The sequence below is a fragment of the Musa acuminata genome, chromosome BXJ1-4 (assembly GCF_036884655.1).
Source record: "Musa acuminata AAA Group cultivar baxijiao chromosome BXJ1-4, Cavendish_Baxijiao_AAA, whole genome shotgun sequence".
Classification (NCBI taxonomy): domain Eukaryota; kingdom Viridiplantae; phylum Streptophyta; class Magnoliopsida; order Zingiberales; family Musaceae; genus Musa; species Musa acuminata.
This window is the reverse complement of record NC_088330.1, coordinates 28798616-28822974: the sequence shown is the minus strand read 5'-3', so window position 1 is coordinate 28822974 and position 24359 is coordinate 28798616. Positions and strand designations below refer to the sequence as shown.

The window sequence follows — 24359 nt, the reverse complement described above, 5'->3', positions numbered from 1 at the left end:
TGTTTACAGATGCATGGTTTTGATAAATCTTCTGAAATGTTCCTATTGCCACAATTTTCTCTAATATATTAACCTCATGTCAGAGGTATTCCGATATCTCTTTATTGAATCCTTCAATTTGGCTTTCAAATATATAATAAACATTGATATATCATTAGGCGTGAAGAACACCTTCACTTCGCACGAAACACATTCTTATCATTAACACGTTAATCACATCATCGTAACTGTGGTCACCGGCGAAGACTAGTGATCGATGTCGACGCCAATACAGTACCATAACCAGAGACATCTCTTGTTCTCATCTGTCTCCATTCTCCGTGCTTATTCCACAAGACTTTTGGTTTCTTCCACATCTTCTCCTTGGCTGGCTAGTTCTTCTTCACATAATTTCTGCAGTCTTGATATCTCAAGAGAGTCTTCCCTTGACTTATCAAGTCTTCGCAGACTGAGATTCCAAATGGAGTCTTCCATGGGGTCCTCCAGATGCATTCTCTTCCAAGGCTAAATCCACGAGCTTGACTTCGTCTTCCCCGTCAAGCACTAAACCACCCGCACCCTGCTCGTTCAAATGGAATCCGAGTTGCTGTGGTTGCAGCTTCTTGATTGATACGAGAACCCGGATATTGTCTTCACTGGTCTCAGGTACTGCTTCGATGTCTTCTTACAAGATCAATAGAACAGCGTCTGTTCATTTGCCTGCTAAATCTAAAGAGATGTGGAGCCTAACACCACCACACAGGTTGGGAGTCGTTATTGTCAGCATCTCGGTTCTGATTTCTGTCGTGATATTTGTCCTCGTTGTATACCTTTGTGTTGTTCTCTGCCGCCGCCAAAGAATCGGCATCTCGGAGCAGGAGGAAGCCGAGACGAGCAACTCGGACTTGTTCTCGATCTGGAACTACGACGGGAGGGCCGTTTTCTGCGACATCATCGACGCGACGGAGGACTTCGACGACGCCTACTGCGTCGGAATTGGTGGATGTGGCAGCGTGTACGAGGCAGAACTTCCGACCGGTCAGGTGGTGGCCGTGAAGAAGTTCCACCTCGCCGACAACGGGGGGCTGCTCAACGAGAAGGGCTTCGGGAACGAGATCCGGGCGCTGACGGAGATCCGCCATCGCAACGTCGTGAAGCTCTACGGCTTCTGTAACCACTCGCGGTGGATGTTCCTGGTGTACGAGTACATGGAGAGGGGGAGCTTGGCGTGCATGCTGGAGGAGGACAAGAGAGCCGCGGAGCTGAACTGGGAGAGGAGGGTGACGTGCGTGAGGGACGTGGCCGACGCGCTCAGCTACATGCACCATGATTGCAACCCCTGCGTGGTGCACCGCGACGTGTCCAGCAAGAACATCCTGTTCAATTCAGAGTTCAAGGCCTGCGTCTCCGACTTCGACACTGCGAAGCTCATGCAGCTTGATTCATCGAACTGGTCCACGCTTGCAGGCACCATGGGATACGTCGCCCCAGGTATGACCCCATATGCACCACGGAATCATTGTGCTTAAGGACAGGAGAAGAATCACAGCCACTTTTGCTTTCTCACAGAGCTTGCTTACACGATGAAGGTAACGGAGAAGTGCGACGTGTATAGCTTTGGGGTGGTGGCGCTGGAGGTGATGATGGGAAGACACCCCGGGGAGCTCATTCTATCGCTGTCTTCGCCTTGCGGACAACTCACACTCCTCAAAGATGTGTTGGATCGGCGTCTTCCGTGCCCCACGGATCGCGTCATGGAGGAGATAACCACAGCCACGATGATCGCGTTGACATGCGTGCGAACTGATCCCAAGTCACGACCGGACATGCGGTGGATATCCAACGAGTTGTCCAAGGAGAAGCCCGATGCTGCGTATCATCAGCCCATGCACACCATCAGGTTGTGCCAGTTGATGAGTCTTGAACTATGAAGGAGGCATGATGGGGCTGATGATGATACGATCGAATGGAAGCGGATGCATGTCACTGGCACCGGGAATCCAAAAAGAGCAGAGACTATTATCTCATGCAGTGCCAATAGAGGGCAGTATCAGATACAGTACTTTCTCTTGATCAGATTTCTACTGGCAAATACCGCCGTTGGAAAGGATCGTTCAAGATTCCAAGAGAAACATGGATTCTAAACCTTCGTGTTGTAATAATCAAATTAGATTGTATGACTATGAATCTTCTGATCCTGAGTATTCGAGTTGTCAAAAAGAATATTATCTACGTTTTTTTTAGAAAACAATGTAAATGGATTTCTGGAATATTTAGGTCCAAATTTATGTGCTAACTTTAAAATGCTTTATAATCTCTAAATTCTTAAGATTTTGATACCTTCTCATATAATATACGACTGAAATATGAAAAAAATACAGGTAAACAATCTCTAAATTGTGTTTCGTTGTTCTAATAATTTCTATGCAATCCTAAAGTCCTCAAGTATGAGTTAGCATAAAACTTTCTTAATAATTAATTGTCGAAAGAAAGCGGTATAACAGACTTTCGAAAGACATTTGGGCGTTCAAACGTTATATTCTTACTTTGAACGACACACCTGAAAGTTCAAAAAATTTGGGTTTCTAAGCTTAAAAAGAAATAACGAAGCGAGACTTTATACGTGACCATACATTTTGATCCTAAGACTTTAGGATAATTTGATAAAAATGTTTATCAATCAAATCGGTCGATGTTTTTAAAAATATATTAAATAAAATTTTGATAGGTAGACCTGAAACATCATTATCACATTCTAAACTCTCAATCTTTATTTCGACAATTATTGTAACTTATTTGTGAGATCATGAAGTGAAAAACCTGAATGAAGATGTAAAAAATATATTGAATAAGGTTTTGACCCTTCAAATCTTATTTCAATAACTTAACTGTGGAATACTGAATCCCAATAGTCAATCTCACACATGTTCTGTAATCTCTCCAATGCTATTGCACGCAGCAACAATAAGCCTCCACTCCATTTATGTTGCATTTGCTCTGTTAAGGCCAATGCCATATGACACCGGAAAGAACATGCTGTAGCATGATCATTGTCATTTAAGGCTTACATGGTATCAAAAGATGAAAGTCATATATATTAACAAAACAAATCAACGATGCAATTTTATAAGACACTGGAAAATTGAAATTACATACACTAGTATAGCATAACTCTGGGATATACACAGCAGCAGAGCATGCACCATCAGGTAGTGCTCCATTTGATCTCAAGATGAATAACTCCATTGCGTGAATTTATCAAATGATATCTTTCGTTTATGCGTCCATTGTTTACAACATCTGAAAGATTGATATCAACATAACCCAGGGACTCCTGCCAATGAGAAAAGAAAATGAAAATTAATAATACTAAAGAAGACAAGACACAAGAAAAAAAAAAAGGAGAAAAAAGCTTTATCCAAATATGTTGTTAACCTTGGGGTGAAAGCTAAAAAGTCTCCCCTTGCTCAGTACTTCCACATGAATTTTCTCGTCAATTGGGGCATCTTCTAACATAAATTGGAAGTCTTCCTTCCATCTTGGATCCCTGCTTTTCTTGATGACCTGAGAATGCCATAGCATTAGCAAGCCAGATAAATATTTGTAATGATGATCATTCAGATACAGATACCCAACCCGGCACATAAAACCTAAATTATGTGTTCTTAAATTCTGAAAGGTAAAGAAGAGAAAAGGACCCTTTGACATACATCAAAAAGCAATAGTAAAATGGGAAGGATATCATTACCAAGCTTAGTTGCACCATATGCCTACAAATAGTAATGTAAGCATAATGGATGAGATTATAAATGTTGAAACAATGCTACAAACAAATTAAAAACTAGATGTTCTCTGAGGCTAGAATTTTTTTGATCACTATGAATAAATTGAAAATCAAAGTCAAAATAGCTAGACACAATGAAATAAAGCTCTCATGAATGTGGGATCTAAGGAGAAAAAAATGTACATAGCCAAAGGTCAATGTGAAAGTAAAGCATAGTAAAACTGAAAAAATAAATAATTTCATAAGCAAAAGAAGACATTATTTCCAGAAATAATACAATGACCAGAAATGAAATTTAGAATAGCATTTGAAATTCGAATGTATGGAGTTGGATTAGTAATAATGGTACAAGGGGAGATAGAGGAAGACTTATAGAAAACTTTATTAAAAATATGACTTAAATATTTTAATTTGATTAAGGGTCTTGCTTTTATAGAGCTCAAGGCAGCAAGAAATCCATGTAAATGATCCAAAATAGTTGGGCTATCATGGCTTGTTTTTGTTGATATTATTATGCATGAAGGAGCTGGACATATACTTGTAGAAAAGTGAAAAAAAAACAATGCATATTAAAACTGATATGTAGCTGATAAAGAAAAGCTAGTCTATGTTTCATAAAATTTATAAATGGATGTACTGGTTGGAAGACTCCAACAACAAGGTCATTGGCATGTGAGTGCACTTCATAAAAGATGTATATGTAATGTGCCATTATCTTGCTCAGTAATCATCTATGACCTTGGACTTACCTTAGTTTTCTTCTTTTCACCTCTGAAAAGGATCATGGCATAAGGATTAGTATGACGTTTTCCTTCCACATCTTCTGCAGCTTCTACCGTCACCAACAACAGCCCACCGTTATATGATGTATCTTGGGTAGCTCTATCACTGCCACTAAGCTTCTCATCTAAACCCATATTGAAACTGCCATTATCCTCTTTAAAAGGGTCAAATGTCAATTGCACTATGATCTTTCCTCTGTTTCTTGTATTTTGTGGGTCATTGGGGTTTAGGTTCTTGAGAAGATCAAGAGTGAACTCTTTTGTTTCATGAGGAGTAAGCAAACTCAAAGGAATCACCTGCATGCCCAACTTGTCGTGCATTTTCACCTGTTTAATCATATCAAAATAAATCGAATTTTTTATGATGCCCTCATTCATCCAAAAGGATAAGTGATGTTATGCAAGAGTAAAATTATCTATCACAGTAAACAAATTAAAAAATCATCAATAATAACCAACAAAAATTAATTTGGAGTGAATATTTCAGTGTCTTGAAGTAGTTAGAAACTTCAAATGGAGATAAACCAGGTAAGGAGATAGACTAAACAAGAGAAAAGAAGCATACAGGGATCTAAACCTTTTCCCAGTCATAGACATGCAGCTGAAGAACTTGAGTTTCTGGGTCTTTCACGGTAAGCTTGAACTGCTCATTCCATTCAGGATTTAGATTACGCATCTTTATTGAGGTCTTTTTTGAAGGCAGTCTCTCCCCGCTTAAGCTGAGTTTAACATATGGATCTGATTTACCGAGCAAATCCATCTTGAGAAGATTAGATGCCCGAACAACGTTGACATGCAATATTCCCACGGGCTTCTTTGTTGCACAACTGCAAGGATAAGAGGATAAGACTTTAAAAATCTTGCCCAACCATTTGTTTAACAACAAATTGATGCCAGCAACCCTTCACAAGGCTAGGTTGATCAAGGGCATGTTAACAATATGAAGCACAAATTGAGTTTATATTATGTGCAGAGTTCTATTTCCATCCCCTCAATAAGGATAACAGATCCATTTATAATATAAAAAAAAGTCTCACATCAGGCCCCGCATTTGCAGAAGTCTCTTGCACTGTATTACCATTTTTTAATTACTTTTAATGACAAGTTCGACTCAAGTTTCCTGTTGTCATTATGTAGTTCATTAGACTTCTTGTTGCATGTGTCTGGGAATAACAAGCCCAAATGTCTACATTAAGACATAATAGCGCCATAAAACATACATGCAGTAGAAAAGAAACCTTAACAAACCATATAAGGGATACAAGCAATATACTACAGCAATCAACCAACCCATGAAAGACAAATATGCAATTGTTAGCATCCTTGTGAACACTCTAACAATGAGCTTACCTAGAACTATCTAAAATAGGCACTTCTATGAGCTTTGGCCAATGGTATAGATTCGAAACTTCTGTTGCAATTGTATCCTGTGGTCAACAATGGTTCCAAAAGTAGTTAGTTGGGTACTAAACTAATTGCAAAACTAGAACTCAAAAAAGAAGAAACAAAAAGAAATCTCTATGATTTGACCATGTTAATAATATGTTATTTGGTCAAGTATCTCGCAGTTAGCCATAGTGTCCAAATTCACCTGAATAAACCGATACAAGCCAGGCATCGCCATCAAATCTCCACCCAAAATTTTGAGCCCAAAGTCAACATATGGCTGCAATTTTGTACGAGAGAAAAATACCATAAGTGATGCTTGGAAAAGTTAATCTTGTAAACAATATGGAGAGGATCCAAACAACTAATGTTGATTACCTTTTCCATCAATGAGACAGTCAGGTTGGCAAAGCATGGAAAACTTGGAACTAGTGGCTTCAAAGTGACACGTGGTACCAAAGATATTTGTAAATCCAATAGCTAACAACAGAAAAGTGTTATGTTAGTTGCATGAACTGCAAGTCATTTTCACCTAGTAATTAATCAGGAAATGTCTGACCTGCACTGTCACTTTGATGGAAGACAACTTTAGTACTAAAACTATGTTTGTATTGCCAGCCCATCGAACTGCAGGCTCAAAGACTAATTCTTTCTCTTGAGTTTCATAAACCTTAACTCCTAATAAGAGGAGAACATAAATCCAGCTCTTGTTACAAAATAAGTGAAAGGAAAGGATATCTGCATTAAGTTCTAAAATTTCTACAAGAATATAACTGCAGAAGAATACAATCAAGATCAAAATTACAGGGCTTTAGTCTAATGATAGGAACCCCTTGTCATCTGGAATAAAACATTCATTAATTTTTTCATATGTGTTTAATTACATTAGATATGATGTTTAGCATGGAAGCAGGGCGTCAAACTTTCTATTTCTCCCAATAATATAGGGCCCCATGCTTATTATCCACTAACCCTAATAAACGTTAACCCTTGTCTATTATCATACTGTAATTTTACAAATAAATTTGTTACCAGCAATTATATGAAGCATGAGGTAAATAACACCATATTAAAAGTGCTCATTTACGGTTACGAGTTAGAGTAAATGTGAGATGAGGTTGTTCAACCCAAGGTTTAACATACCGAGTAATACCGCTCAGTATGGGTAGTATGTACTAGTCCGACGGGAGACCGGTACATGTACCGCTCTCTATTAGGTAGTGCCCATTACATGACCCTCTATCGGGGTCTGTACTGGTCGATAACGGTCAATTTGATCGTCTAAACCATGGGAAAGGGTTTTTAAACCCTTTCCTCTTCTCTCTTTTAACTTATTTCACTCTCTCAAACTCTTCAGCTCTCTCAAACTCTTTTTCACTTACATCTCTCTCTCATTCTCATATTTTTCGCTCTCTTAAAGAAGTACTGGTCAAGTTTAATCATAATCGTCCTTGTCTCAAGAGCCATCTCGGACATGTGGTTCACGATGATCAAACTACGATCATCGCTGCATTGATGCACCAATGGTATACGGTGTATTAATGTACTATGTCGTGGGATCAATTTCAGGATTGGGTCCGACAAACATATCAAATTGATACATAGATACATAGGATCGAGAACCCTAATCCATCGCCCATGGAGTCCCATCATTCTTTTTGGTAGTAAAACCAAGTATATCCATCGATTGATTACTTGATTCATTTGAATCTTAAAGTTTATATTGTTTAAAAAATAATATAATAATTCAAATCATTTCTTTGTAAATAATTCAATATTAACGGAAGAAAGGTCTAGAACCTTAGTTCAATCTATATTACCTTTAAGCTTATAGTAGAAATTTTTAAACAAATTTATAGTTATCTTTTTATATATATATATATAAGGGGTAAGTGGCGAAGACGAGATTCAAGATTAGGACCTTATGATGTCGAAGTCTTTTTTCGGTTAAACTTTTCAAGAATAATCAATTTCTTACAAGAAATAAGGATGTTCTTTAAAAACTTGAAAACATATATGGTGAGAACCATTATAAACTAGTGCTTTAAGCCCTAGTGTAATTCCTAACATGTGAATAATCTTCCACTAGGCTATGCACATCAGGAGCTAACCTCACATGGAAAATACTATTTCAAACTACAATGGAGATTTCTTGTAAAAAGAAATGCTACAACTTAAATATTCTTGACGGCAAAGAGTAATCAATGATATTGAGATCGATGCCAATCAAAGAATATTAGTTGTTAACATAACTTGTATGATAGATGTCACTCAAATCCTTTTTTTATTCTTATTACAAGTAATGAATATATGAAATTGTCGTTGCTTGATAATTATCTCTTGGGAGAATGAATATTTGATGAATAATTGGTATTTGAGTTGAAGAAGCATTACAGAGACTAACATTTCAAGTTTTAGTCTTGTACTTAAAGACTTTTGTAAATGGAGCAATTGATGGTTACCAGATTTCAGATGAATGATGCTGCAATACCCTTCATGCCATGGTGCTAGGTTATGTAATCTAAGATACCTTCCAACTTAAAATTGACTTTACAGGCACATGACTCCCATTGGTTACTCACTGTTATATTCAAGAAATGCAACAAATTTGAATCAAACCACAGGAGGATACCATCACAATTTTTTGCCACACATATTATAAGAAACAAATACCTCAAGTGTGAGTAAAAAATTATCCACAATTCTTTCCTTTTTTCTTATTTTTATAACTTTTGTCACAATTTGTTTTGTCATCAGATTATTAGTACCGGTCAAGTTATTTATTTTATCTAATTAAAAATAAAAACTAAGTTCAATACACAAGGCTTTTGTCAATGTAGGAGTGAAGGAAAGCTAATATAGTTAGCCTTAAGTCAAAAGTATAATTGTGTATTTTTATGTAATAGAACTTTTGTTATTCTTTCTTCATCAAATAACTTCCTTCCTCTTTTTACATACTTTTATATGATCTTCTACTTTTATTGAAATCTCACCATGAATTCTATTTGCTTTTAAACATACCTATATCCTTAATTCACAAGATTGACATTGGGATCAAGAATCAAGATTAGCTAAGGAATATATGATTGGGACCGGTAGAATTATTGAATCATACTAAAGATTATCTTAACTAATGATAAAAATACAATGAAAAATAATAAATAATTAACTAGTAATAAATATTATATATATTATAGAATAAATTGCAACAATATTATACGAAAACATTACTATGGTAAATAACTATAATATAAAATTATAAATAACTAAAAAATAAAAAATTTCAATGAATAAACTTCATTGTGGTCCACTTCTTTTCTAATTGCTCTCTATTTGAAGTGTATGCAATACAAAAACAAAAAATGTAAAATATAGTAACAGCTTCATCCAGTTACATCATTGTCACTATTATACATGATGATGGATAACAAAGATTAAAACAATAAATGCTGGTAGACAACAAATGTGATGGTTGCGATACAAATCAAACACTATGTCTCCGTCTATTTCACATTTGTGATCAACTAAATTTTTTGTTTTTCTTTCATCTCAACTTTCCTCTTCTTCTGTATCCTCTCCAACTCTGCTCTCCTCTTTCTTCTTTAAGGATGTAAAACCGTTTAGTGAAAAAGATCAGTCAACTCCAAATGAGTTTGATTAATTTAATCGCTTCCTACCAATTTCTAATTATATGGTGAAAAGAATAACCAAAATCAGATTAGCCTTCGATAATACCAGTATTGATGCCACATAATGTATCGCAAGTTATAACTGCAACATTGTATTTATACTCTTGGAAAAGCAGGCTGCTGGATAATCAATATATTAATTTCTATTTTAGTTAAATACGAATCTGGTCAAAGGTCTATTTTGGGTGAATTTGATAAGATTGGGAAAGAGGATTGTGCTAGTTCTTATCGAGTTAAAAAGTTCTAGTCCAGTAGGAAGAAGAGTTGACTTAGAGCTGCACATTCATTTTATGCTGAGAAACAATGAAGTTATCAAAATGTAAGTTACTATCTCCTTGCCTTAATATCTCCAACTTGCTTGCCTTTGTTATCTTTATTGTTCTCTATATATATCTTTTTCTAACTTACATATCAACTCTGTTCAGATTTCAGAACTTGATAATAGCAGCAGATATGCTTCTTCATTTCTATATCAACATTTTTTTCCATTTTTCTATCTTGTCTACAACTTAATGTTGTCCTGAACATTCCACTGTTCTGTTCAAGTCAATTTCGAGTAAATATATCTCAACCAGGAATGTGTTATCTTCACTTGAACTGCCACAGAAGCATACTAGGATTACTAGAAAAATTTTCAAGGTCATAAGCACACAAGAACAGCACCTCCTATTTTGCCTTTGTAAGCCAACTATAGTTGCAAATTGGATTTTCATCAAAGAAAGAACTTTAATTGACTCATATTTTTATATTGATCCAAGAGTTAATCACTGATGGCAGAATGGTAGAATATATATTTTTGCATTAACGATGCCTAAAGTTGCATCTTTCAAACTAGTGGTCAAAATATATGTTTCCATTTTCCAAGGTTCACTACAATATAATAAAATAATTCCATATTACTGAGAGTTTTAAACATTCACATACATTCATTATTCTCAGATTAAGCATCTACTTATCTGTACTTCAATGGTCAAAAGCAAGGTTCTTAATTTTGTACCGTATCGACGTTTCGAGTTTTGCTCGATATGATACGGTATGAGTGAACTGAGCAATATGTCAAGGTGTACCACTCATAATATATTTATATATATATTATAATATATAATATAAAAATATAAAAAATAAGAAAAAGGAGGCATACATTGCCTCCTTTTCTTCTCCTTGTCGCGCCAGATGAGGAGAAGATGCGGTCCTTCTCATTTGTGGCGTTCGACAAAGACATCAAAGGCCGTAGATGTCTCTGAAGAACACAGTGAAGGCTGCAAGCATCTTTGGCCTACGACGAAGAGCGCGACAAAGAAGAAGCCGAGTCGTCATCTCTCCGTTACCTCCTGGATCAGGATCGTCGAGGGAGGGTGGCGCCGGATCGAGAAGCGTCGAGGTTCTCTCGATTCTCCCTCTTCTCCCTTGATGCTTCTTTTTCCCTCATCGCAGCTAGGCTGATACCGCCCAATAGCGGACGATGACGATCAAAATTGACCGTCATCGACCTGTCTCGGGCGATAACGGTCGAAATATCGACTGTTATCACCCGATACTGTCCCGTATCGTCCGATACAAGGCTAGATCAATGATACCGCCCGGTAGCGAGCGATCCGCGTACCGGTCTGTTGGCGGACTGGTACGTATCGCCCGATACGGACAGTATCATTCAAAATTAAAATCCTTGGTTAAAAGCATGAACATGAGAAAGCCTCAGCAACAATACACATTGGTAGTGATTTAGTTTTGTAAAATCTACGGTACAAATATTTTCTGTATTTTAGAAGAAATAGCAATAGATAGCACTATTTGGATCTCTTTATAGTAAATTTTATTATATTACAACTGAAAAATCTCAAAATTGTTGTTTTTGGTACAGTTCTCAAAGTATGCAAACACACATTACAGGAATGATCTCATTATGTCCGAAAATGTAGATTATATATGTGTACACATTTTCTACATAAAAAGTCAAGCTCATGAACTGAGAAGGGTGTCTATGGTAAAATCTAAAATTTCGAGTGTCATGCATGGAGTACAAATTTGTTGGGGATAAACATGTAATAGAATTTTCAAATGCATATATGCAAATTTATCTTCATCAACCAGTTGAAATGTAGCCAGAGAATATAATGAGTGTTAAATAAATATTAGCTAACCCTTCTTGTATGATCTTTTTAAGTATATATATATATATATATATATATATATATATATATATATTGTTCACCTTGTGTTAACAAAGATAACAAACCATTGCAAAATGAATTGTCTCTATCATGGTCGGTGGCTCAGTTTTGTCATCTAAACAAGTTTTCTGGTTTAGTTGTGCCATGCGACCAGGTTCGATGGCTCAGTTATGTGTCTTGTGACCAAGTTTCATGAATGTGTAAATTATTTTTGGCTTTGAGTATTATTCAATTGAAACTAGAAAAAATGAAAACCCCTCAAACTAGATACAGGCAACAAGTGTGTACCCTCTATGTGTAACTCAGTACTTTATTTGTGAAAAAGCTCCAAATAAAGGTTCTAAATTATGTTCTCTCTAGTTCATAGAGTTCTATCTGATATAAGTTCAAGGGAGAGATACAAACCGTGAATTGTTGGTGGAAGAGAACCAAGAGTTAGATTATGAAACTCGATTGATTTTATCCAGTACTTTCCAATATACTGATCAAATATTGGCTTTGTTTCACTCTGTATTCTGTTGCATATTGCCTGCAATTGTAGGTGAATGAACAAGTACAATTTTTATGAGAAATCACATAGTGCACACTTCAAAATTCCAAGATAATCATATCTTATTAGGACAACCATATAAACATATGAAACATGGAAGAACCTTATCTAAGTAAGGCCACATGTTGAGAATAAATTTGTTCAGCCAATCAACCTGCAAAGAGATTTTAATATTAAATAATTGAAAATATAAATTTTAACACAAGATTTTTCTAAGCATTATACAACAATGAGACTTGTACAGTAATATTTTTAATGTATATAGGAGTGAGAATGTAAGACCTAGAAGCCAGTGAATTTAATATGTGGCTGTATTCTTGCAGCAGGGATCTTGCATTAAGACCTAAAATACCCAATTAGGCATCGTGCTACCAATTATGTGAAAACTTGAAAAATGTAGCAATCATGAATCTTAACATTCAGAATCCTTCTCTGAACCATGTTAAAAAATTGATGTGCTTTATCATCTTTCACAATCTTAATAGAAAAAACTAAAATCTTTCTGCTACGCAGAGATGCTTTTGCAAAACAAACCTGAAAAAAAATGTTCAAATGGAAAAAATATTTACCTTTATTCAGTCTTCTATAGAAGGCATTTTTGCACAAGGTTCACAAAATCAAGAATCAAGTGGACTGGAAGTCATCAGTTCGAACCTGATAATCCCTAAACCCAATGTAAGTTTTTCTATTTTGACTTGCTCCCCCACCGTGATTGAACGAGAATGGATAAGAGGCTTTGACCAAAAATTACTTTGAATGAAAGTTGGAAAAATTAAAAATAATAAAAAAGAATATAACTTCTACAATTGAAGGTGTGATTTTTTAATATATTATTTGTGTAATTCTTTAATATATTATTTAACTTGTACAATTGAAGGTGTGTTAGTTACTAAAAACAATAACTTGTGTAATTTTTTTAATATATTATTTAAACTGCACCTGAATCCACACCTAAACTTTTTAGAAGAAATAACAACAATACACATGCTTCCAAAGCTTGTCACCTGGGCTCCATACAGACCTGAATCCCTACCCATACAACTGCTTCAATCTACTTTGGGTGTATAACACCTTCAATAATATTTTGCTTTTCTTAATTCCACCCTTGATACTTTCAAGAATTAACATGATATCAAAGAGCTATATCAATTCCCTTTTTCCTTTCTCTCATTTTTTTTGCAAGGATATTCTTACTATTAGATTGACTATTTGTGCATCCAACTACCATACATTATAAACCCCATTTTTGGCTTAGATTGATGTTATTAAGAGTGAAATCACTACTATCATTTGAGAAGCTTATAGTGGTTTACTTGAGCCACCCATCAAGAGCAATAGTTGTCTTTATAATAATTAATGTTATAGATTGGTGTACTATGAACAACTCAAAATATATTGTACAATTTAAGCCTGAGTTAGAGAATTTCAACTAGTTATTAATAATTAAGGTTGAAAGTTTACATCCAGATTTAAATACTTTGATTTATCTTACAATACTACATATTTGCGTACAACTTCAAAATAGCATTCTTCTGACTCTTTACACAATTACCAAATAATTTTATTGTTCTCATGCCAAATAACAGGCCGTGTAAGGATCTTTTTTTCCTGTTAATTTATTTCATATGCATGCCTTGCCTTGCTAATCCTAATCCTGGTTATCTCAATTTCTCATGCCAATAATGTAAATTAATATTCTTTACATGTTTGGTTCAACTACAAGTTTAGAAGTATTTGTGACTAGACATAATACAAGGACTGGCTTCTGATTGAAGAACTCATACAGAGAGTTTGTCATTTTTTATAAGCTTCTGATATGAAATGCAGAGCACTTGGATTTTGGGTCCTTAAAATAATTCAGCCATTGGACTCTCCCAAGAATTAGTCCAGCTCTTCTGGAAATATATACTAAAGTTATAAGGTGCAAACAAGATTGTTCTGTTTATCTGCTTTCTTGTATAGGGAAGACATTAATATATTCAAAGTACCAGAGAGGTTTTTTCCTGCATAATCCATAGACCAACACTTGTATTATGCGTTTAGGAAACTGACACTCAGTTAAACATCTTACATGGAAGTCATAGTAAAGATGTTCCTGGTGCAGCTATTTTCATATGTTATTTGAGAGAATATATAGCATGTAACCTTTATGATTAATCTTGGCAGGGACTAGTCCACGTCATCAAAGATGTAGTCAATATTTCTAAGCATTTCACAAGTTATCGATTGTCTTCAAAATATCTTTTTGTTACCAATTTACATTTGCCATCAAATAACCTTAAGTTATGGGACTTAACATCTCAGTTATCGTCTTCGGTCAAGGATCTCTTTTTATTACTATTTTTTTCTGAAAAAGTAGAAAGGATCTGGTTTCAATTGTGTCAATCACAAGTAATGAAGCTTATTCTAATCCACCATGCAATGATCTTGACTTATTTTGTCCAAGTCTTTGATTCATGTTAGGGAACATCTAACAAATGAAAGTGCTCCAAGTTACACAAGTTTATTAAACATTGTGAGAAAAAATTATAACATCTTTTAACACATTTATAGACCATAATCATAAAGTAATTTCAATTGAATATCAGTGATCTGTATCTGCATCGTACAGTCTGGATTTGAACCTTTCTATCTTTAGCAAAGGCCTCGCCCATCATGAATGCTGATACAAAATATAACAAAAAGCCAAAATACATCGGCCCATATTGTTTTTGTAACTAATAAGATTCTAGTTGAAACATTTTTAGCCTAATTAATAACCTTCGGCTTCTATATTAACAGTTTATCATAGGAAAGGGATACATGGAGAAATAATTAAAACGAAAGAAATATAAGAGTAAAGTAAACCATTCAAAGAGAACAAAAAAGAATATTGGAAAAATTCCAGTGTAGCAAAACTTGCATTTTGTTCTGCACAAGGATAAAATAAAAGGACAAGTATAAAGGCCTAATATTAAAACACCAGTGTACTGATGTGAATAAGAGCCATGCTAGTCTTAAATAACTAAGCTATAACCTTATTTTCCTAAGAAATAAATGATATTCAAAATTTGTGGCCAGAAAACTTTTCCAAGGAGGATCCTAGACAAGCTACAAGCTCATCATGTCAATGGGGAAGGATTCTGATTTTACTAGCTTCAACTTATTATCATGAACAATTACATTTCTGCAGAAACTTGAATTTACATGACTTCTAAACATCAGAAAATTTACTCAACACAGCGTCTGACAGTGTTGCCATCAGTTGCAATTTCCCTAGAATCTCATCCTTGTGATCCTTATATGACACTTCCATCTAAATCAGAATATTCAATGGACCTTAAGCAAGAACTTTGCCAAGTGATTTTGCAACAGCTATCCTGGTTAGACCAGCAAGTAATAAGAAATAAATCATGTGCACATGGTTTTTAATAATCCAATTAAGAAGATACATTGTCCAAAATAGTCCTGTCGAACATAACAGAAGTTGTTGGTAATTCCTGCTAAACCACATGGTCTGTAATTGACACTGGCATTGAGTTTGTGCTTTCTCATATATTTACATATGTAGGTTTTATTGAAATAAGTCATCCAATTGTTTCCATCTTAATGTTAAGCAAATCCTAATTTCCAAAAAACACGGAATGTATTTGTTTAATCATCAAACAACTCGCTTTTTGTGGATGCATGTCATGATCAAATAAGTATATGTCTGGCAACCACTTATCCATGTCCGATATGATATGACCTACCATTTAGAATATGCATCTCATTATCCACAGAGTAAGATCAACAGCTAAACCACACTAAGCAGTCAATAATTTGATGTATAGATTAATCACATACAGCAATCAGTCCAAACACAAGCAATATAACACCTATCATATAAGCTTTAATGACATAGTTATCTAAAAATTGATCTGCGAGTTTTACAGTGCACAAATATTCATTACCAATAGAATTATTATAAGGAAAAATACACATAATGGATATTTTGTAAGGTGAAGGAAACAAACTTACTCGATCATAGTCAGGATTTTTCAACCAAAATGGAATCTCCGGTAGAAGTTTTTGCAGGGCGTTGGAATCCAATTCATGCAATGGTCTTACAATTGGATCCTGCAAGGGGAACATCCATACCACTCATTTAATTCCTTTGGTTAAGAATGTCTGTACACGACATGATGAGAAATTCTGCTCTAGTGAAAAGTCCTTTTTCAATTTTTACTGCAAGTTCTGGTCATAACATGTGCTAAAGTGACAAAAATCAGTCATGCAGGAAAGACGAACCAACTTCTTTGCTTGAAGCCTCGACAGCTCCACCTACGTGTACGGAACTGACCTAAACATTAGTGTTTGACCCCACAGAACACCTAGAAAGAGTTAATCTGATAGGAGTCTTTGACCAACAAGTAGTGTACAATTCGACATTTCTCTTTTGCTACAAATTCTCGGGGGAAAATTTGGTAAATTGTGCATGAAAAATCCGTCGATTTCATCTCCTATCTCTATTAACATCAAATCAATAGAGAGAGACCTGATGCTTATCACAGTCTAAAAATTGCTGAGCGATTTGAACAAACCACAAATATGTTTGGGATGAGCCGAGAAAAATCATATCTTTTCCCCGTAAATTCAGCAGAGTTTTACCATCGAATTCGACAAAAATCTACGATAACCAAACAAGAAATAAAGATACAAAATCATGTCAAATTCCCAAAAACGAAAAAGTCCGAGAAACGCCACCCCCATCTTCGAAACCATCAAGAGAACACCGATCTCACAACTCAATCCGAAGAACCAAATACACAAGAAGATAAGCCCCCGTCAAGACCGTCTCCGAACAATCGAAAAGGAAGCGATTGCTGATTACAAGGAAACCATCGATCGATTCCTCACCTTAACGTCGCTGGGCTGGAAGTACACGTAGAAAAAGTAGCCGACCACGAGGCCGATGGCAATGCCGAGCCCGAAGCCGACGACGCCCAAGAGAGTGTCCACCAGACCCATCTCCGGCGACGAAGTACCGCATCGAATCGGCGGAGGACCGATATGGATCGTAATAGGAACAGAAGAGTGTCAGTACCGGAAGAAACTATTTATAGGAACGAAAGAGTCCCCTCAGGGATAGCCGTCCCCCGAAAACAATAATAAATAAGGTAAAATAAATAAACCGCCAAAACCGATGCTTCCTCTCGAGCATTACTTTTAACATTACTCAACTACATATCACCCAAACACCTACCCATCCTGTGATTAGATTAATGGGGCCCTTGCGGGACCTCCTACGGCTACGTGACGTTGGTAGATGTCAAGCGAAGTGCCGGTTACCTCCTGCTTATTTTTTCTAGGTTACAGACGGTGTTACAACAGCCAACCCGTTATTGGATCGCATCGACAGCATATATATACCATTAAAAGTGTCCTAAATAAGAAAAATAATTCCCCCCTTTACACGAAACAGTACAAAATAAAAATAATTTCTTAGCCGCTTTGGTCAATGCATCCTCCATTTGTCGCGATGTCGGCAAGTGCCAAAGTGCTCGTTTTCCGTTGATTCATACACACGAATCCGAACTGGAGCTGTCATCATATTTTCTTGTCCATTTAATTTCAAATCGATATTGATGCGTTGAAGAACATTAATCTTGTCTGAAACTTTGAATTGCTTTCTTCGAGGGACAGATTTAAATCGTGAAAAAGATACAGACAAAAGTCGAATGAAATATTTATTTTTTATTTTATTATCGATACTGTTTATATCAGATGCTATTACCGAGTATATACAAGATCTGTCGATGGATCAAATGAGATGCTGGAAGCACATTATACTAATATGGCATCTAACAGGTATGTTTGCTTCATGCTAACGCAAATGTATACCGAGCATTCGTGGTGTATGTATATTGGTGATATACTTAATTGATATATGGAGCATCTCAAGTACTTTCAAATCTGTGCACAATCCACCCAGAATCATATACTCCAAGGAGATGCAACCCCTTCTTATCTTTTTATGTGCTTTGAGGGACGAAGGGGAAACAGCTGGATGCATTATGTGATGCTTTGAATCCTTCCAGTCGTGGTGGTGGCGTTTATTTACGGGTTCATGCAGCACACGTGTTGGCTTTCGACGTGATAACCTCAACCTCAGGTAGCTGTTCCATTTTGGCTTACTGAATAGTAAATTGTATATCTTGCATCAAATACTGGTATTCCACGAGCTACAGTAACATAAGAGAGAAGTCAGAAACAGCCATTCTGAAATAAGATTAAGTATATAATATACTATCAAGTCTGTGGAAGATGAGAAATGCTACTGCAGTTTAGTTTCCATGGTGATGTCAAGAAGATAGAGCCAATTAGAATGCTGTCGTTTACATACTGCATGTTTTGTCCAAGTGCACACCTGCAATATGAAGAGTCTTACCTTATTTGGATTTTTCCTCCCTCTATAGTTCTGGCTTTGTTCCTCTCCGGCCGTCTTCTTCCTCCTTTGTTTTTGTCATTTGCTTTTTTTGACCTTTCCTATTGTCTTCTATTAGATCTTTTTCTGCATTATGCTTGATAAATTTGACTGGTCCTCTTCCACTGTTTCTTTCTTTCTTAAAAAGATAAATCCTGTAGCAGCTATCTTCCAAGTCTGATTGCTTACAACAGAAGGTATTTATAAATAATTATTAAAAATAGATAAATGCTGTAACTATCATATTTCAATGCTTGCATGTAAATTTAATATTACAGTAATTAAGATAGATAACGTTAAAAAAACACAATCTGCATGTATGATATAAAATATATCAAATCATATAGAAGTGAAATTGCAAAAAAAAAAAAAATCATATAGATAACCAAATGCTCTACCAAAAAAAAAAAAAAGTTACAGATAATTCACTTGTAGCAGCTATTCAAATTCCTCTATGTGAAAATGCAAATACCAAGTGCATATTATAGATATAGAGTTTCTTTCTATAAGCATTGAATAGCTTAGAGTTGCTAATTTCATATGAATCACATGCCATGTGGAATTTGCCACCTCTCAAGCTTAATGTGCTTACATTTCAAAACCCAGCAACCTGCTCCAATTGGACCTACCAAAGTCAGGAGAAGTACAAACGTGTTCCTTCCCATATCACATGTTTTTGTAGAGATAGAAGTGGATTGTATGTACGTTCTTGCTTGCTTATGGATGGAAAATGGAAGACTCTCTTTGATCTTATCAACAAAAGTTTCTTGGTGGAAGTCATCGTTCCAATTGTCTCACTTGCAGCTCCTGGAATGTTCTATGAATGAAAGAAGACAGAACAAGTTTCCATCTCTCGTTCCACGAGATTGGTTGAGGACGCCACCTAACTCGATGGATTCAAGAACTAATCCACTAAAGAAAGACCGCATTGAGTCAGCACTGCAACAAATGCATTACCTGCCTCCATGGAAGAAAAGTTTTGCTGCCTCTCTTTAGGAATAGATTAATACCTCTCTTTTTGTCCCCATAAACAAATCAAAATGATATATATATATATAGAGATCTTTAGTAGGGTTTTAATGAACTGCATGTCTATAGTACTGACTTGGTAATCAATTGTACGTTCTATGGAGTAATAATATATATATAGAGATCTTGTTTGGGACTTGATATTATCATCTCAATACTCTAAAGACTCTAATTTTTCTAATCAAATGGAGAAAATACAATTTTGATGACAGAGAATGTACTCTGATTTGTTAAATAGTAAGAAGTATTAAATAAGTTTTCTTTTTTGTACTGTTCATCATGTTCTATGTTCCATTATAGATTGCTTAGATTATAATTGCATGCATGAACATTTTTGCACTGTTCATGCAGAATATCTACAAATCATACGAAATTTAGGTTTCTGATGATTTAAGGACCATAGAACATGCTTAACGGAATTTATCTATGAATTTAGAGTGCGTACGATTGGTTTTGAGATGATAAAACTGATGATACCTGATTCCTCGGACAAGATTCACTGTTAAATTAAGATCGCATTGTAAGTTATCATTCAAATGATTTCAAATGCAATTCTCACACTTAAAAAGGAAAATTTTCTTAATGGAAGATGTGAACTCAAGATTTCGATACCTCAAATCAATAGGCCAAATATGTTATTTGCAGTCACCGATTCACACTGCGGCAGAGAGACGAGTCACAGCGGAACTCCTCGAAAGCAAGACACTCATGTAAAGTCCTTTAAAAAAAATGTCCATAGGAATAAAAATCTTTAGCGCATGCACTTTTGTTGTTAGAGATTGCAATTTAAATTTGATTAACATTAGATTAAGAATTTAAGATAAATTATAAGTTTGTATTTAATTAGGAGTGGGAAAGTATTGATCTATGGTTGGTTTAGGGCTATAAATATGATCCTTTATTTATAACCCTATTAGCCCTAAGCCAAAGAGAGAGGCATATTTATGCATGGGCAAAAAGGCTGTGAGGGTTTTAAAGAATATATATATATATATATATATATATATATATATATATATATATATATATTCTCTTTCAATCTCTATCTCCCTTCCATGGAATATCTTTTTCGTAACATGGTATTAGAACCCTAATTAGATTATATTAGAGAGAGAAATAGCGTTGTAGAGAGAAACAGCACGATTTCTTTTCTGACCTCTACCATTATCTTATTGGAGCCTTGATTGTATCCTATTAGAGAGAAACAACACTGCTGAAAGAAATAAATAGCACTATAGAGAGAGAAAAATAGTGTTATTTAACGAAAATGATCAATATTGTCGTATGCCAAGAGAACCAATATTGTCTATGGTGTCAAAGGTACCCGATGTGACGTCGAACACAAGTTATCTTCTTCCTATGCAAAGATCAATATCGGGAGTGATTCCTAATATGATCCCTCCAATTCATAAGTTAAGGGAGAAGTGACAAGAGAGCTCAACCTAAAAAAATTATGTCAGTAGTCTTTTTATAGTCGACATCTCATTATGATGAATTTGCTCATTGAGTTTTTGTTTTATTCTGAGTTTCATATGTCAAGCTCTAGATGAAAGTGAATATTTATGTCCAACTCTCTCTATTAAATGTTTAGTGTCTTCTTTCTCTTTCTCTTGTTATTGATGGTGGATAATTATCCTCGTGTGAAGCTTGACTATGTTTAATGTAAAAGAAAAAATATATATCAATGTGAGATAATAGTACAATGTATATTTATATATAAATATATAAGAATATGATGCACTATAGAGGTAAAAACAAATATGGCATACCAGTGATTGAAAATTTTATAAATAATTAACTTTGATAATTAAGTTTATAATTATTGAATCCTCCTATAATTTCTTTCTATATAGACCACAATTTTGATAGGCAATAACTATTCAATGGATTCACTAGTGCCTTCTTTTCTCTCCATTGATCACGAATGATCTCAATACTATTTAGTTCTATATTGCTAAACAAAATCCAAATTTCAATAGCTTACTCATATGAATCCAAGTCTTAATAGGACTTAAATCAAGACAATCCTCACTTAAATAGGGGATAGCCACCAAGCAAGGGGGCTTGCTCTACAAAGAAAGTACTAGCTACAAGTACCAACAAGGAAGGTTCTTAAACCCTAAGGGCTTAGTGCACCCCTCCCCTATAAACAAGGGGTGTGGCCTATCTAAAGGAAATCAAAAGAAGTTCCTAACAAAGCCTTATTTCTCAAAGTTCCAACAATCAAAACTCTGCATCAAAGCTTCATGTAGTTGTTACAAGTAGTCCCCAAAGCATGATGCTTACTGTCCAAGCTTTAGGAAGAGGTTCCATCAATAAAAGAGAAGACCAAAATCGATAATAATACATAATTTATCGTGAGCACCTACATGTTGTTTAAAGATAACCTATATTCCTATGCATCCATAAGCTTTTATCACACTTTTAATTCATTATTTTAAGTCTGATAGTTAGGACTTTAGCTTTATAAGCAATATAGATTATTTTCTTTCAGTTTTATACTTGATTTTTCTATGATAGTTCTCTCCTCTGCCAAAACTTTCATTCAAAAGGTGATATCAAGTTGAAAAATTATCGAACTTGAACCTCGTATAGATTAGGATGTTTTAGAGCAATATTCTTGTAGATGCTCATCACAAGACATAGATATGAAAAGTTAGATCAAGAACTATAAAAGTTAGAGTTCACACGATGATTACCCTGGAGGACGAAATACAAATAGGATGGCGATGGATAACCCAATAGCCTTGGCCAATTTTATTGTCCAAATGACAATATTAGTCCAATAGATAGAGGTCGTCATAGGTTAGATGCAAGCCCAAAACTATCCTTTAGTGAAGGATGACTAAGCAAAAAGTATTATAACAAAGGAGAGAGTGTCGTCTCCATCTGAGATGTACAACCATAAAGAATATGCTACTAAATGAAACATCATAGCAAGGACTCAACTCTTTTGCATTGAGGCTCGCATCGATATACCCTCCTATGATGGTTTGATCAATGCTAGGGAACTAGACTCATAGATAGATCAACTTGATACTTATTTTTTATCATGTAAATATAGTACCGATGATAGGTTGATACTTGCATGACTCAATTTGATTGGACACGCGCTTGTATAGTAGAAAGTCTATTTTCAAACCAATAACAATAAAGATGTATCATGGACATGATTCAAAAAGCTTATACAAGAAGAATTCTATCTTATAAGATATCTCAAAGAAAAATGAAAAAAGTGACATTACCTACGCTAAGAAAGAGACCATGCAAGAATACACCATCAAGTTTCGACAAGTAGTTGCACTTAAAATATTCCTTGATGACCACTCGATGATGATAAAATACACCGCTGGTTTCCATACCTAAATAAATATAGAACTAAGCCTCTTCAAAACTCATAATATCATAATAATGAGCGTGAGATAGTGACAATCAAGAAAAAGAATCAAACCCACATTAAGAAGAACACAAATAAGGCAAAAGAGAAGCATTCGAAAGCTAATAAGAACCCTAGGAGTGGTAAAATCTCATCTTCTTCAAAAGGAATAATTTGTTCTACAATTACTATGAACTTGCAAGTCATACATAAGAGAAGTACTAGAAGGTTAGCCCCAAACTCTTCTTGAAGAAGTGGAAGAAAAGTAATTAGAATCAACATACGATGATCGCACTAGTTTCACTCATAGATTCGAGCCTATTGCTGATGGCTAAATCGAAAGTTGTAGACTTAAATCTAACCCCTAGTCTAGATGTCAAGGAGAATTATTTACTCTCAATATCCAAGTGAAACAAGAGGTCATCGATGCGATCGTTGACATCGGAAGCCAAAATAATCTCATCTCCACAAGCTTACTACAAAGACTTAGACTTGAGACCACTCCTTATCTAAAGTCATATCCCTGGGGTGGATCCATAAAGACAATGAGATGAAGATAGATCATCAATGCACATTTAAATTTATGATCACTAATAAGTATATCAACGATTGACATGTGAGGTGATACCCCATGACATATATCAAGTCATCTTTGGGAGTCCATACCTATAAGACCAAGAAGCCATCTAGTATCACTAGCTCTAACAATACATGTTCTAGAAGGATAGAAAGAAGTTAATTGTCAAGAAATATCAAAGTGGACAACCAATCGACTTCGTGACATTTGCCCAAACAAAAACGATGGTGAATGCATGCCAAAAGTTTATGCTCTTGCTCATCTAATTGATTACAATAGCTACACAAACATTACTCTTGGTATCAACCCATGAAATCATAAAATATGAAGGCATACAACAACTCATCAACAAGTATCCAAAGCTTTTTGAAGAACATGATGATCTTCCCCTACGTGTGTAGTGGAGAATGAAATTCAACTCATCTCCAATACCCCTTTGCTTAGCATGTATTGGAGTTCAATTGTGAAAATTGAAGAAATTAGGAGACAAGTTGTTGAGCTTATCAATAGTCACATTATTCAAATAAGTAGTTACCCTTGTGGCTCACTGACAGTGATGGTGCCAAAGAAAGATAGAGGTTGGCACATGTG

General features: G+C 35.3%; 2 protein-coding genes across 4 annotated transcripts; one reads left to right on the top strand and one right to left on the bottom strand.

The window, feature by feature from the left end:
* Positions 1-371: 371 nt before the first annotated feature.
* Positions 372-2211, top strand: LOC135672498 (MDIS1-interacting receptor like kinase 2-like). Of its 2 annotated transcripts, none has more exons than XM_065180974.1 (2): positions 372-1470; positions 1549-2211. In XM_065180974.1, the coding sequence occupies exons 1-2, from the start codon at positions 657-659 to the stop codon at positions 1908-1910; spliced, it is 1176 nt and encodes a 391-aa protein (XP_065037046.1). In that variant the 5' UTR covers positions 372-656; the 3' UTR covers positions 1911-2211. The 2 variants fall into 2 exon arrangements, with proteins under 2 accessions (XP_065037046.1, XP_065037047.1); XM_065180975.1 differs by having other exon boundaries at positions 1569-1736.
* A 715-nt stretch (positions 2212-2926) lies between these two features.
* On the bottom strand, positions 2927-17404 carry LOC135584341 (synaptotagmin-3-like). Of its 2 annotated transcripts, XM_065172166.1 has the most exons (12): positions 17220-17404; positions 16341-16439; positions 12445-12495; positions 12197-12320; positions 6491-6609; positions 6310-6411; positions 6137-6211; positions 5896-5972; positions 5123-5372; positions 4513-4872; positions 3415-3543; positions 2927-3313 (listed from the first exon to the last, which is right to left on the bottom strand). In XM_065172166.1, exons 1-12 carry the CDS (start codon positions 17328-17330, stop codon positions 3185-3187), a joined length of 1626 nt encoding a protein of 541 aa, XP_065028238.1. In that variant the 5' UTR covers positions 17331-17404; the 3' UTR covers positions 2927-3184. The 2 variants fall into 2 exon arrangements, with proteins under 2 accessions (XP_065028238.1, XP_065028247.1); XM_065172175.1 differs by lacking the exon at positions 12445-12495.
* Between the last annotated feature and the right edge of the window lie 6955 nt (positions 17405-24359).

What these genes read in the sequence shown, in the direction of transcription:
- LOC135584341 (XM_065172166.1), bottom strand. Translation starts at nt 17,330, where the DNA reads ATGGGTCTGGTGGACACTCTCTTGGGCGTCGTCGGCTTCGGGCTCGGC. An exon ending in CCATCAAAGTGACAGTGCAG is followed by an intron (nt 6,412 to 6,490) that starts GTCAGACATTTC and finishes TTCTGTTGTTAG; the next exon opens with CTATTGGATTTACAAATATC. An exon ending in CCTATTTTAGATAGTTCTAG is followed by an intron (nt 5,373 to 5,895) that starts GTAAGCTCATTG and finishes TTATCCTTGCAG; the next exon opens with TTGTGCAACAAAGAAGCCCG.
- LOC135672498 (XM_065180974.1), top strand. Translation starts at nt 657, where the DNA reads ATGTCTTCTTACAAGATCAATAGAACAGCGTCTGTTCATTTGCCTGCT. An exon ending in CATGGGATACGTCGCCCCAG is followed by an intron (nt 1,471 to 1,548) that starts GTATGACCCCAT and finishes GCTTTCTCACAG; the next exon opens with AGCTTGCTTACACGATGAAG.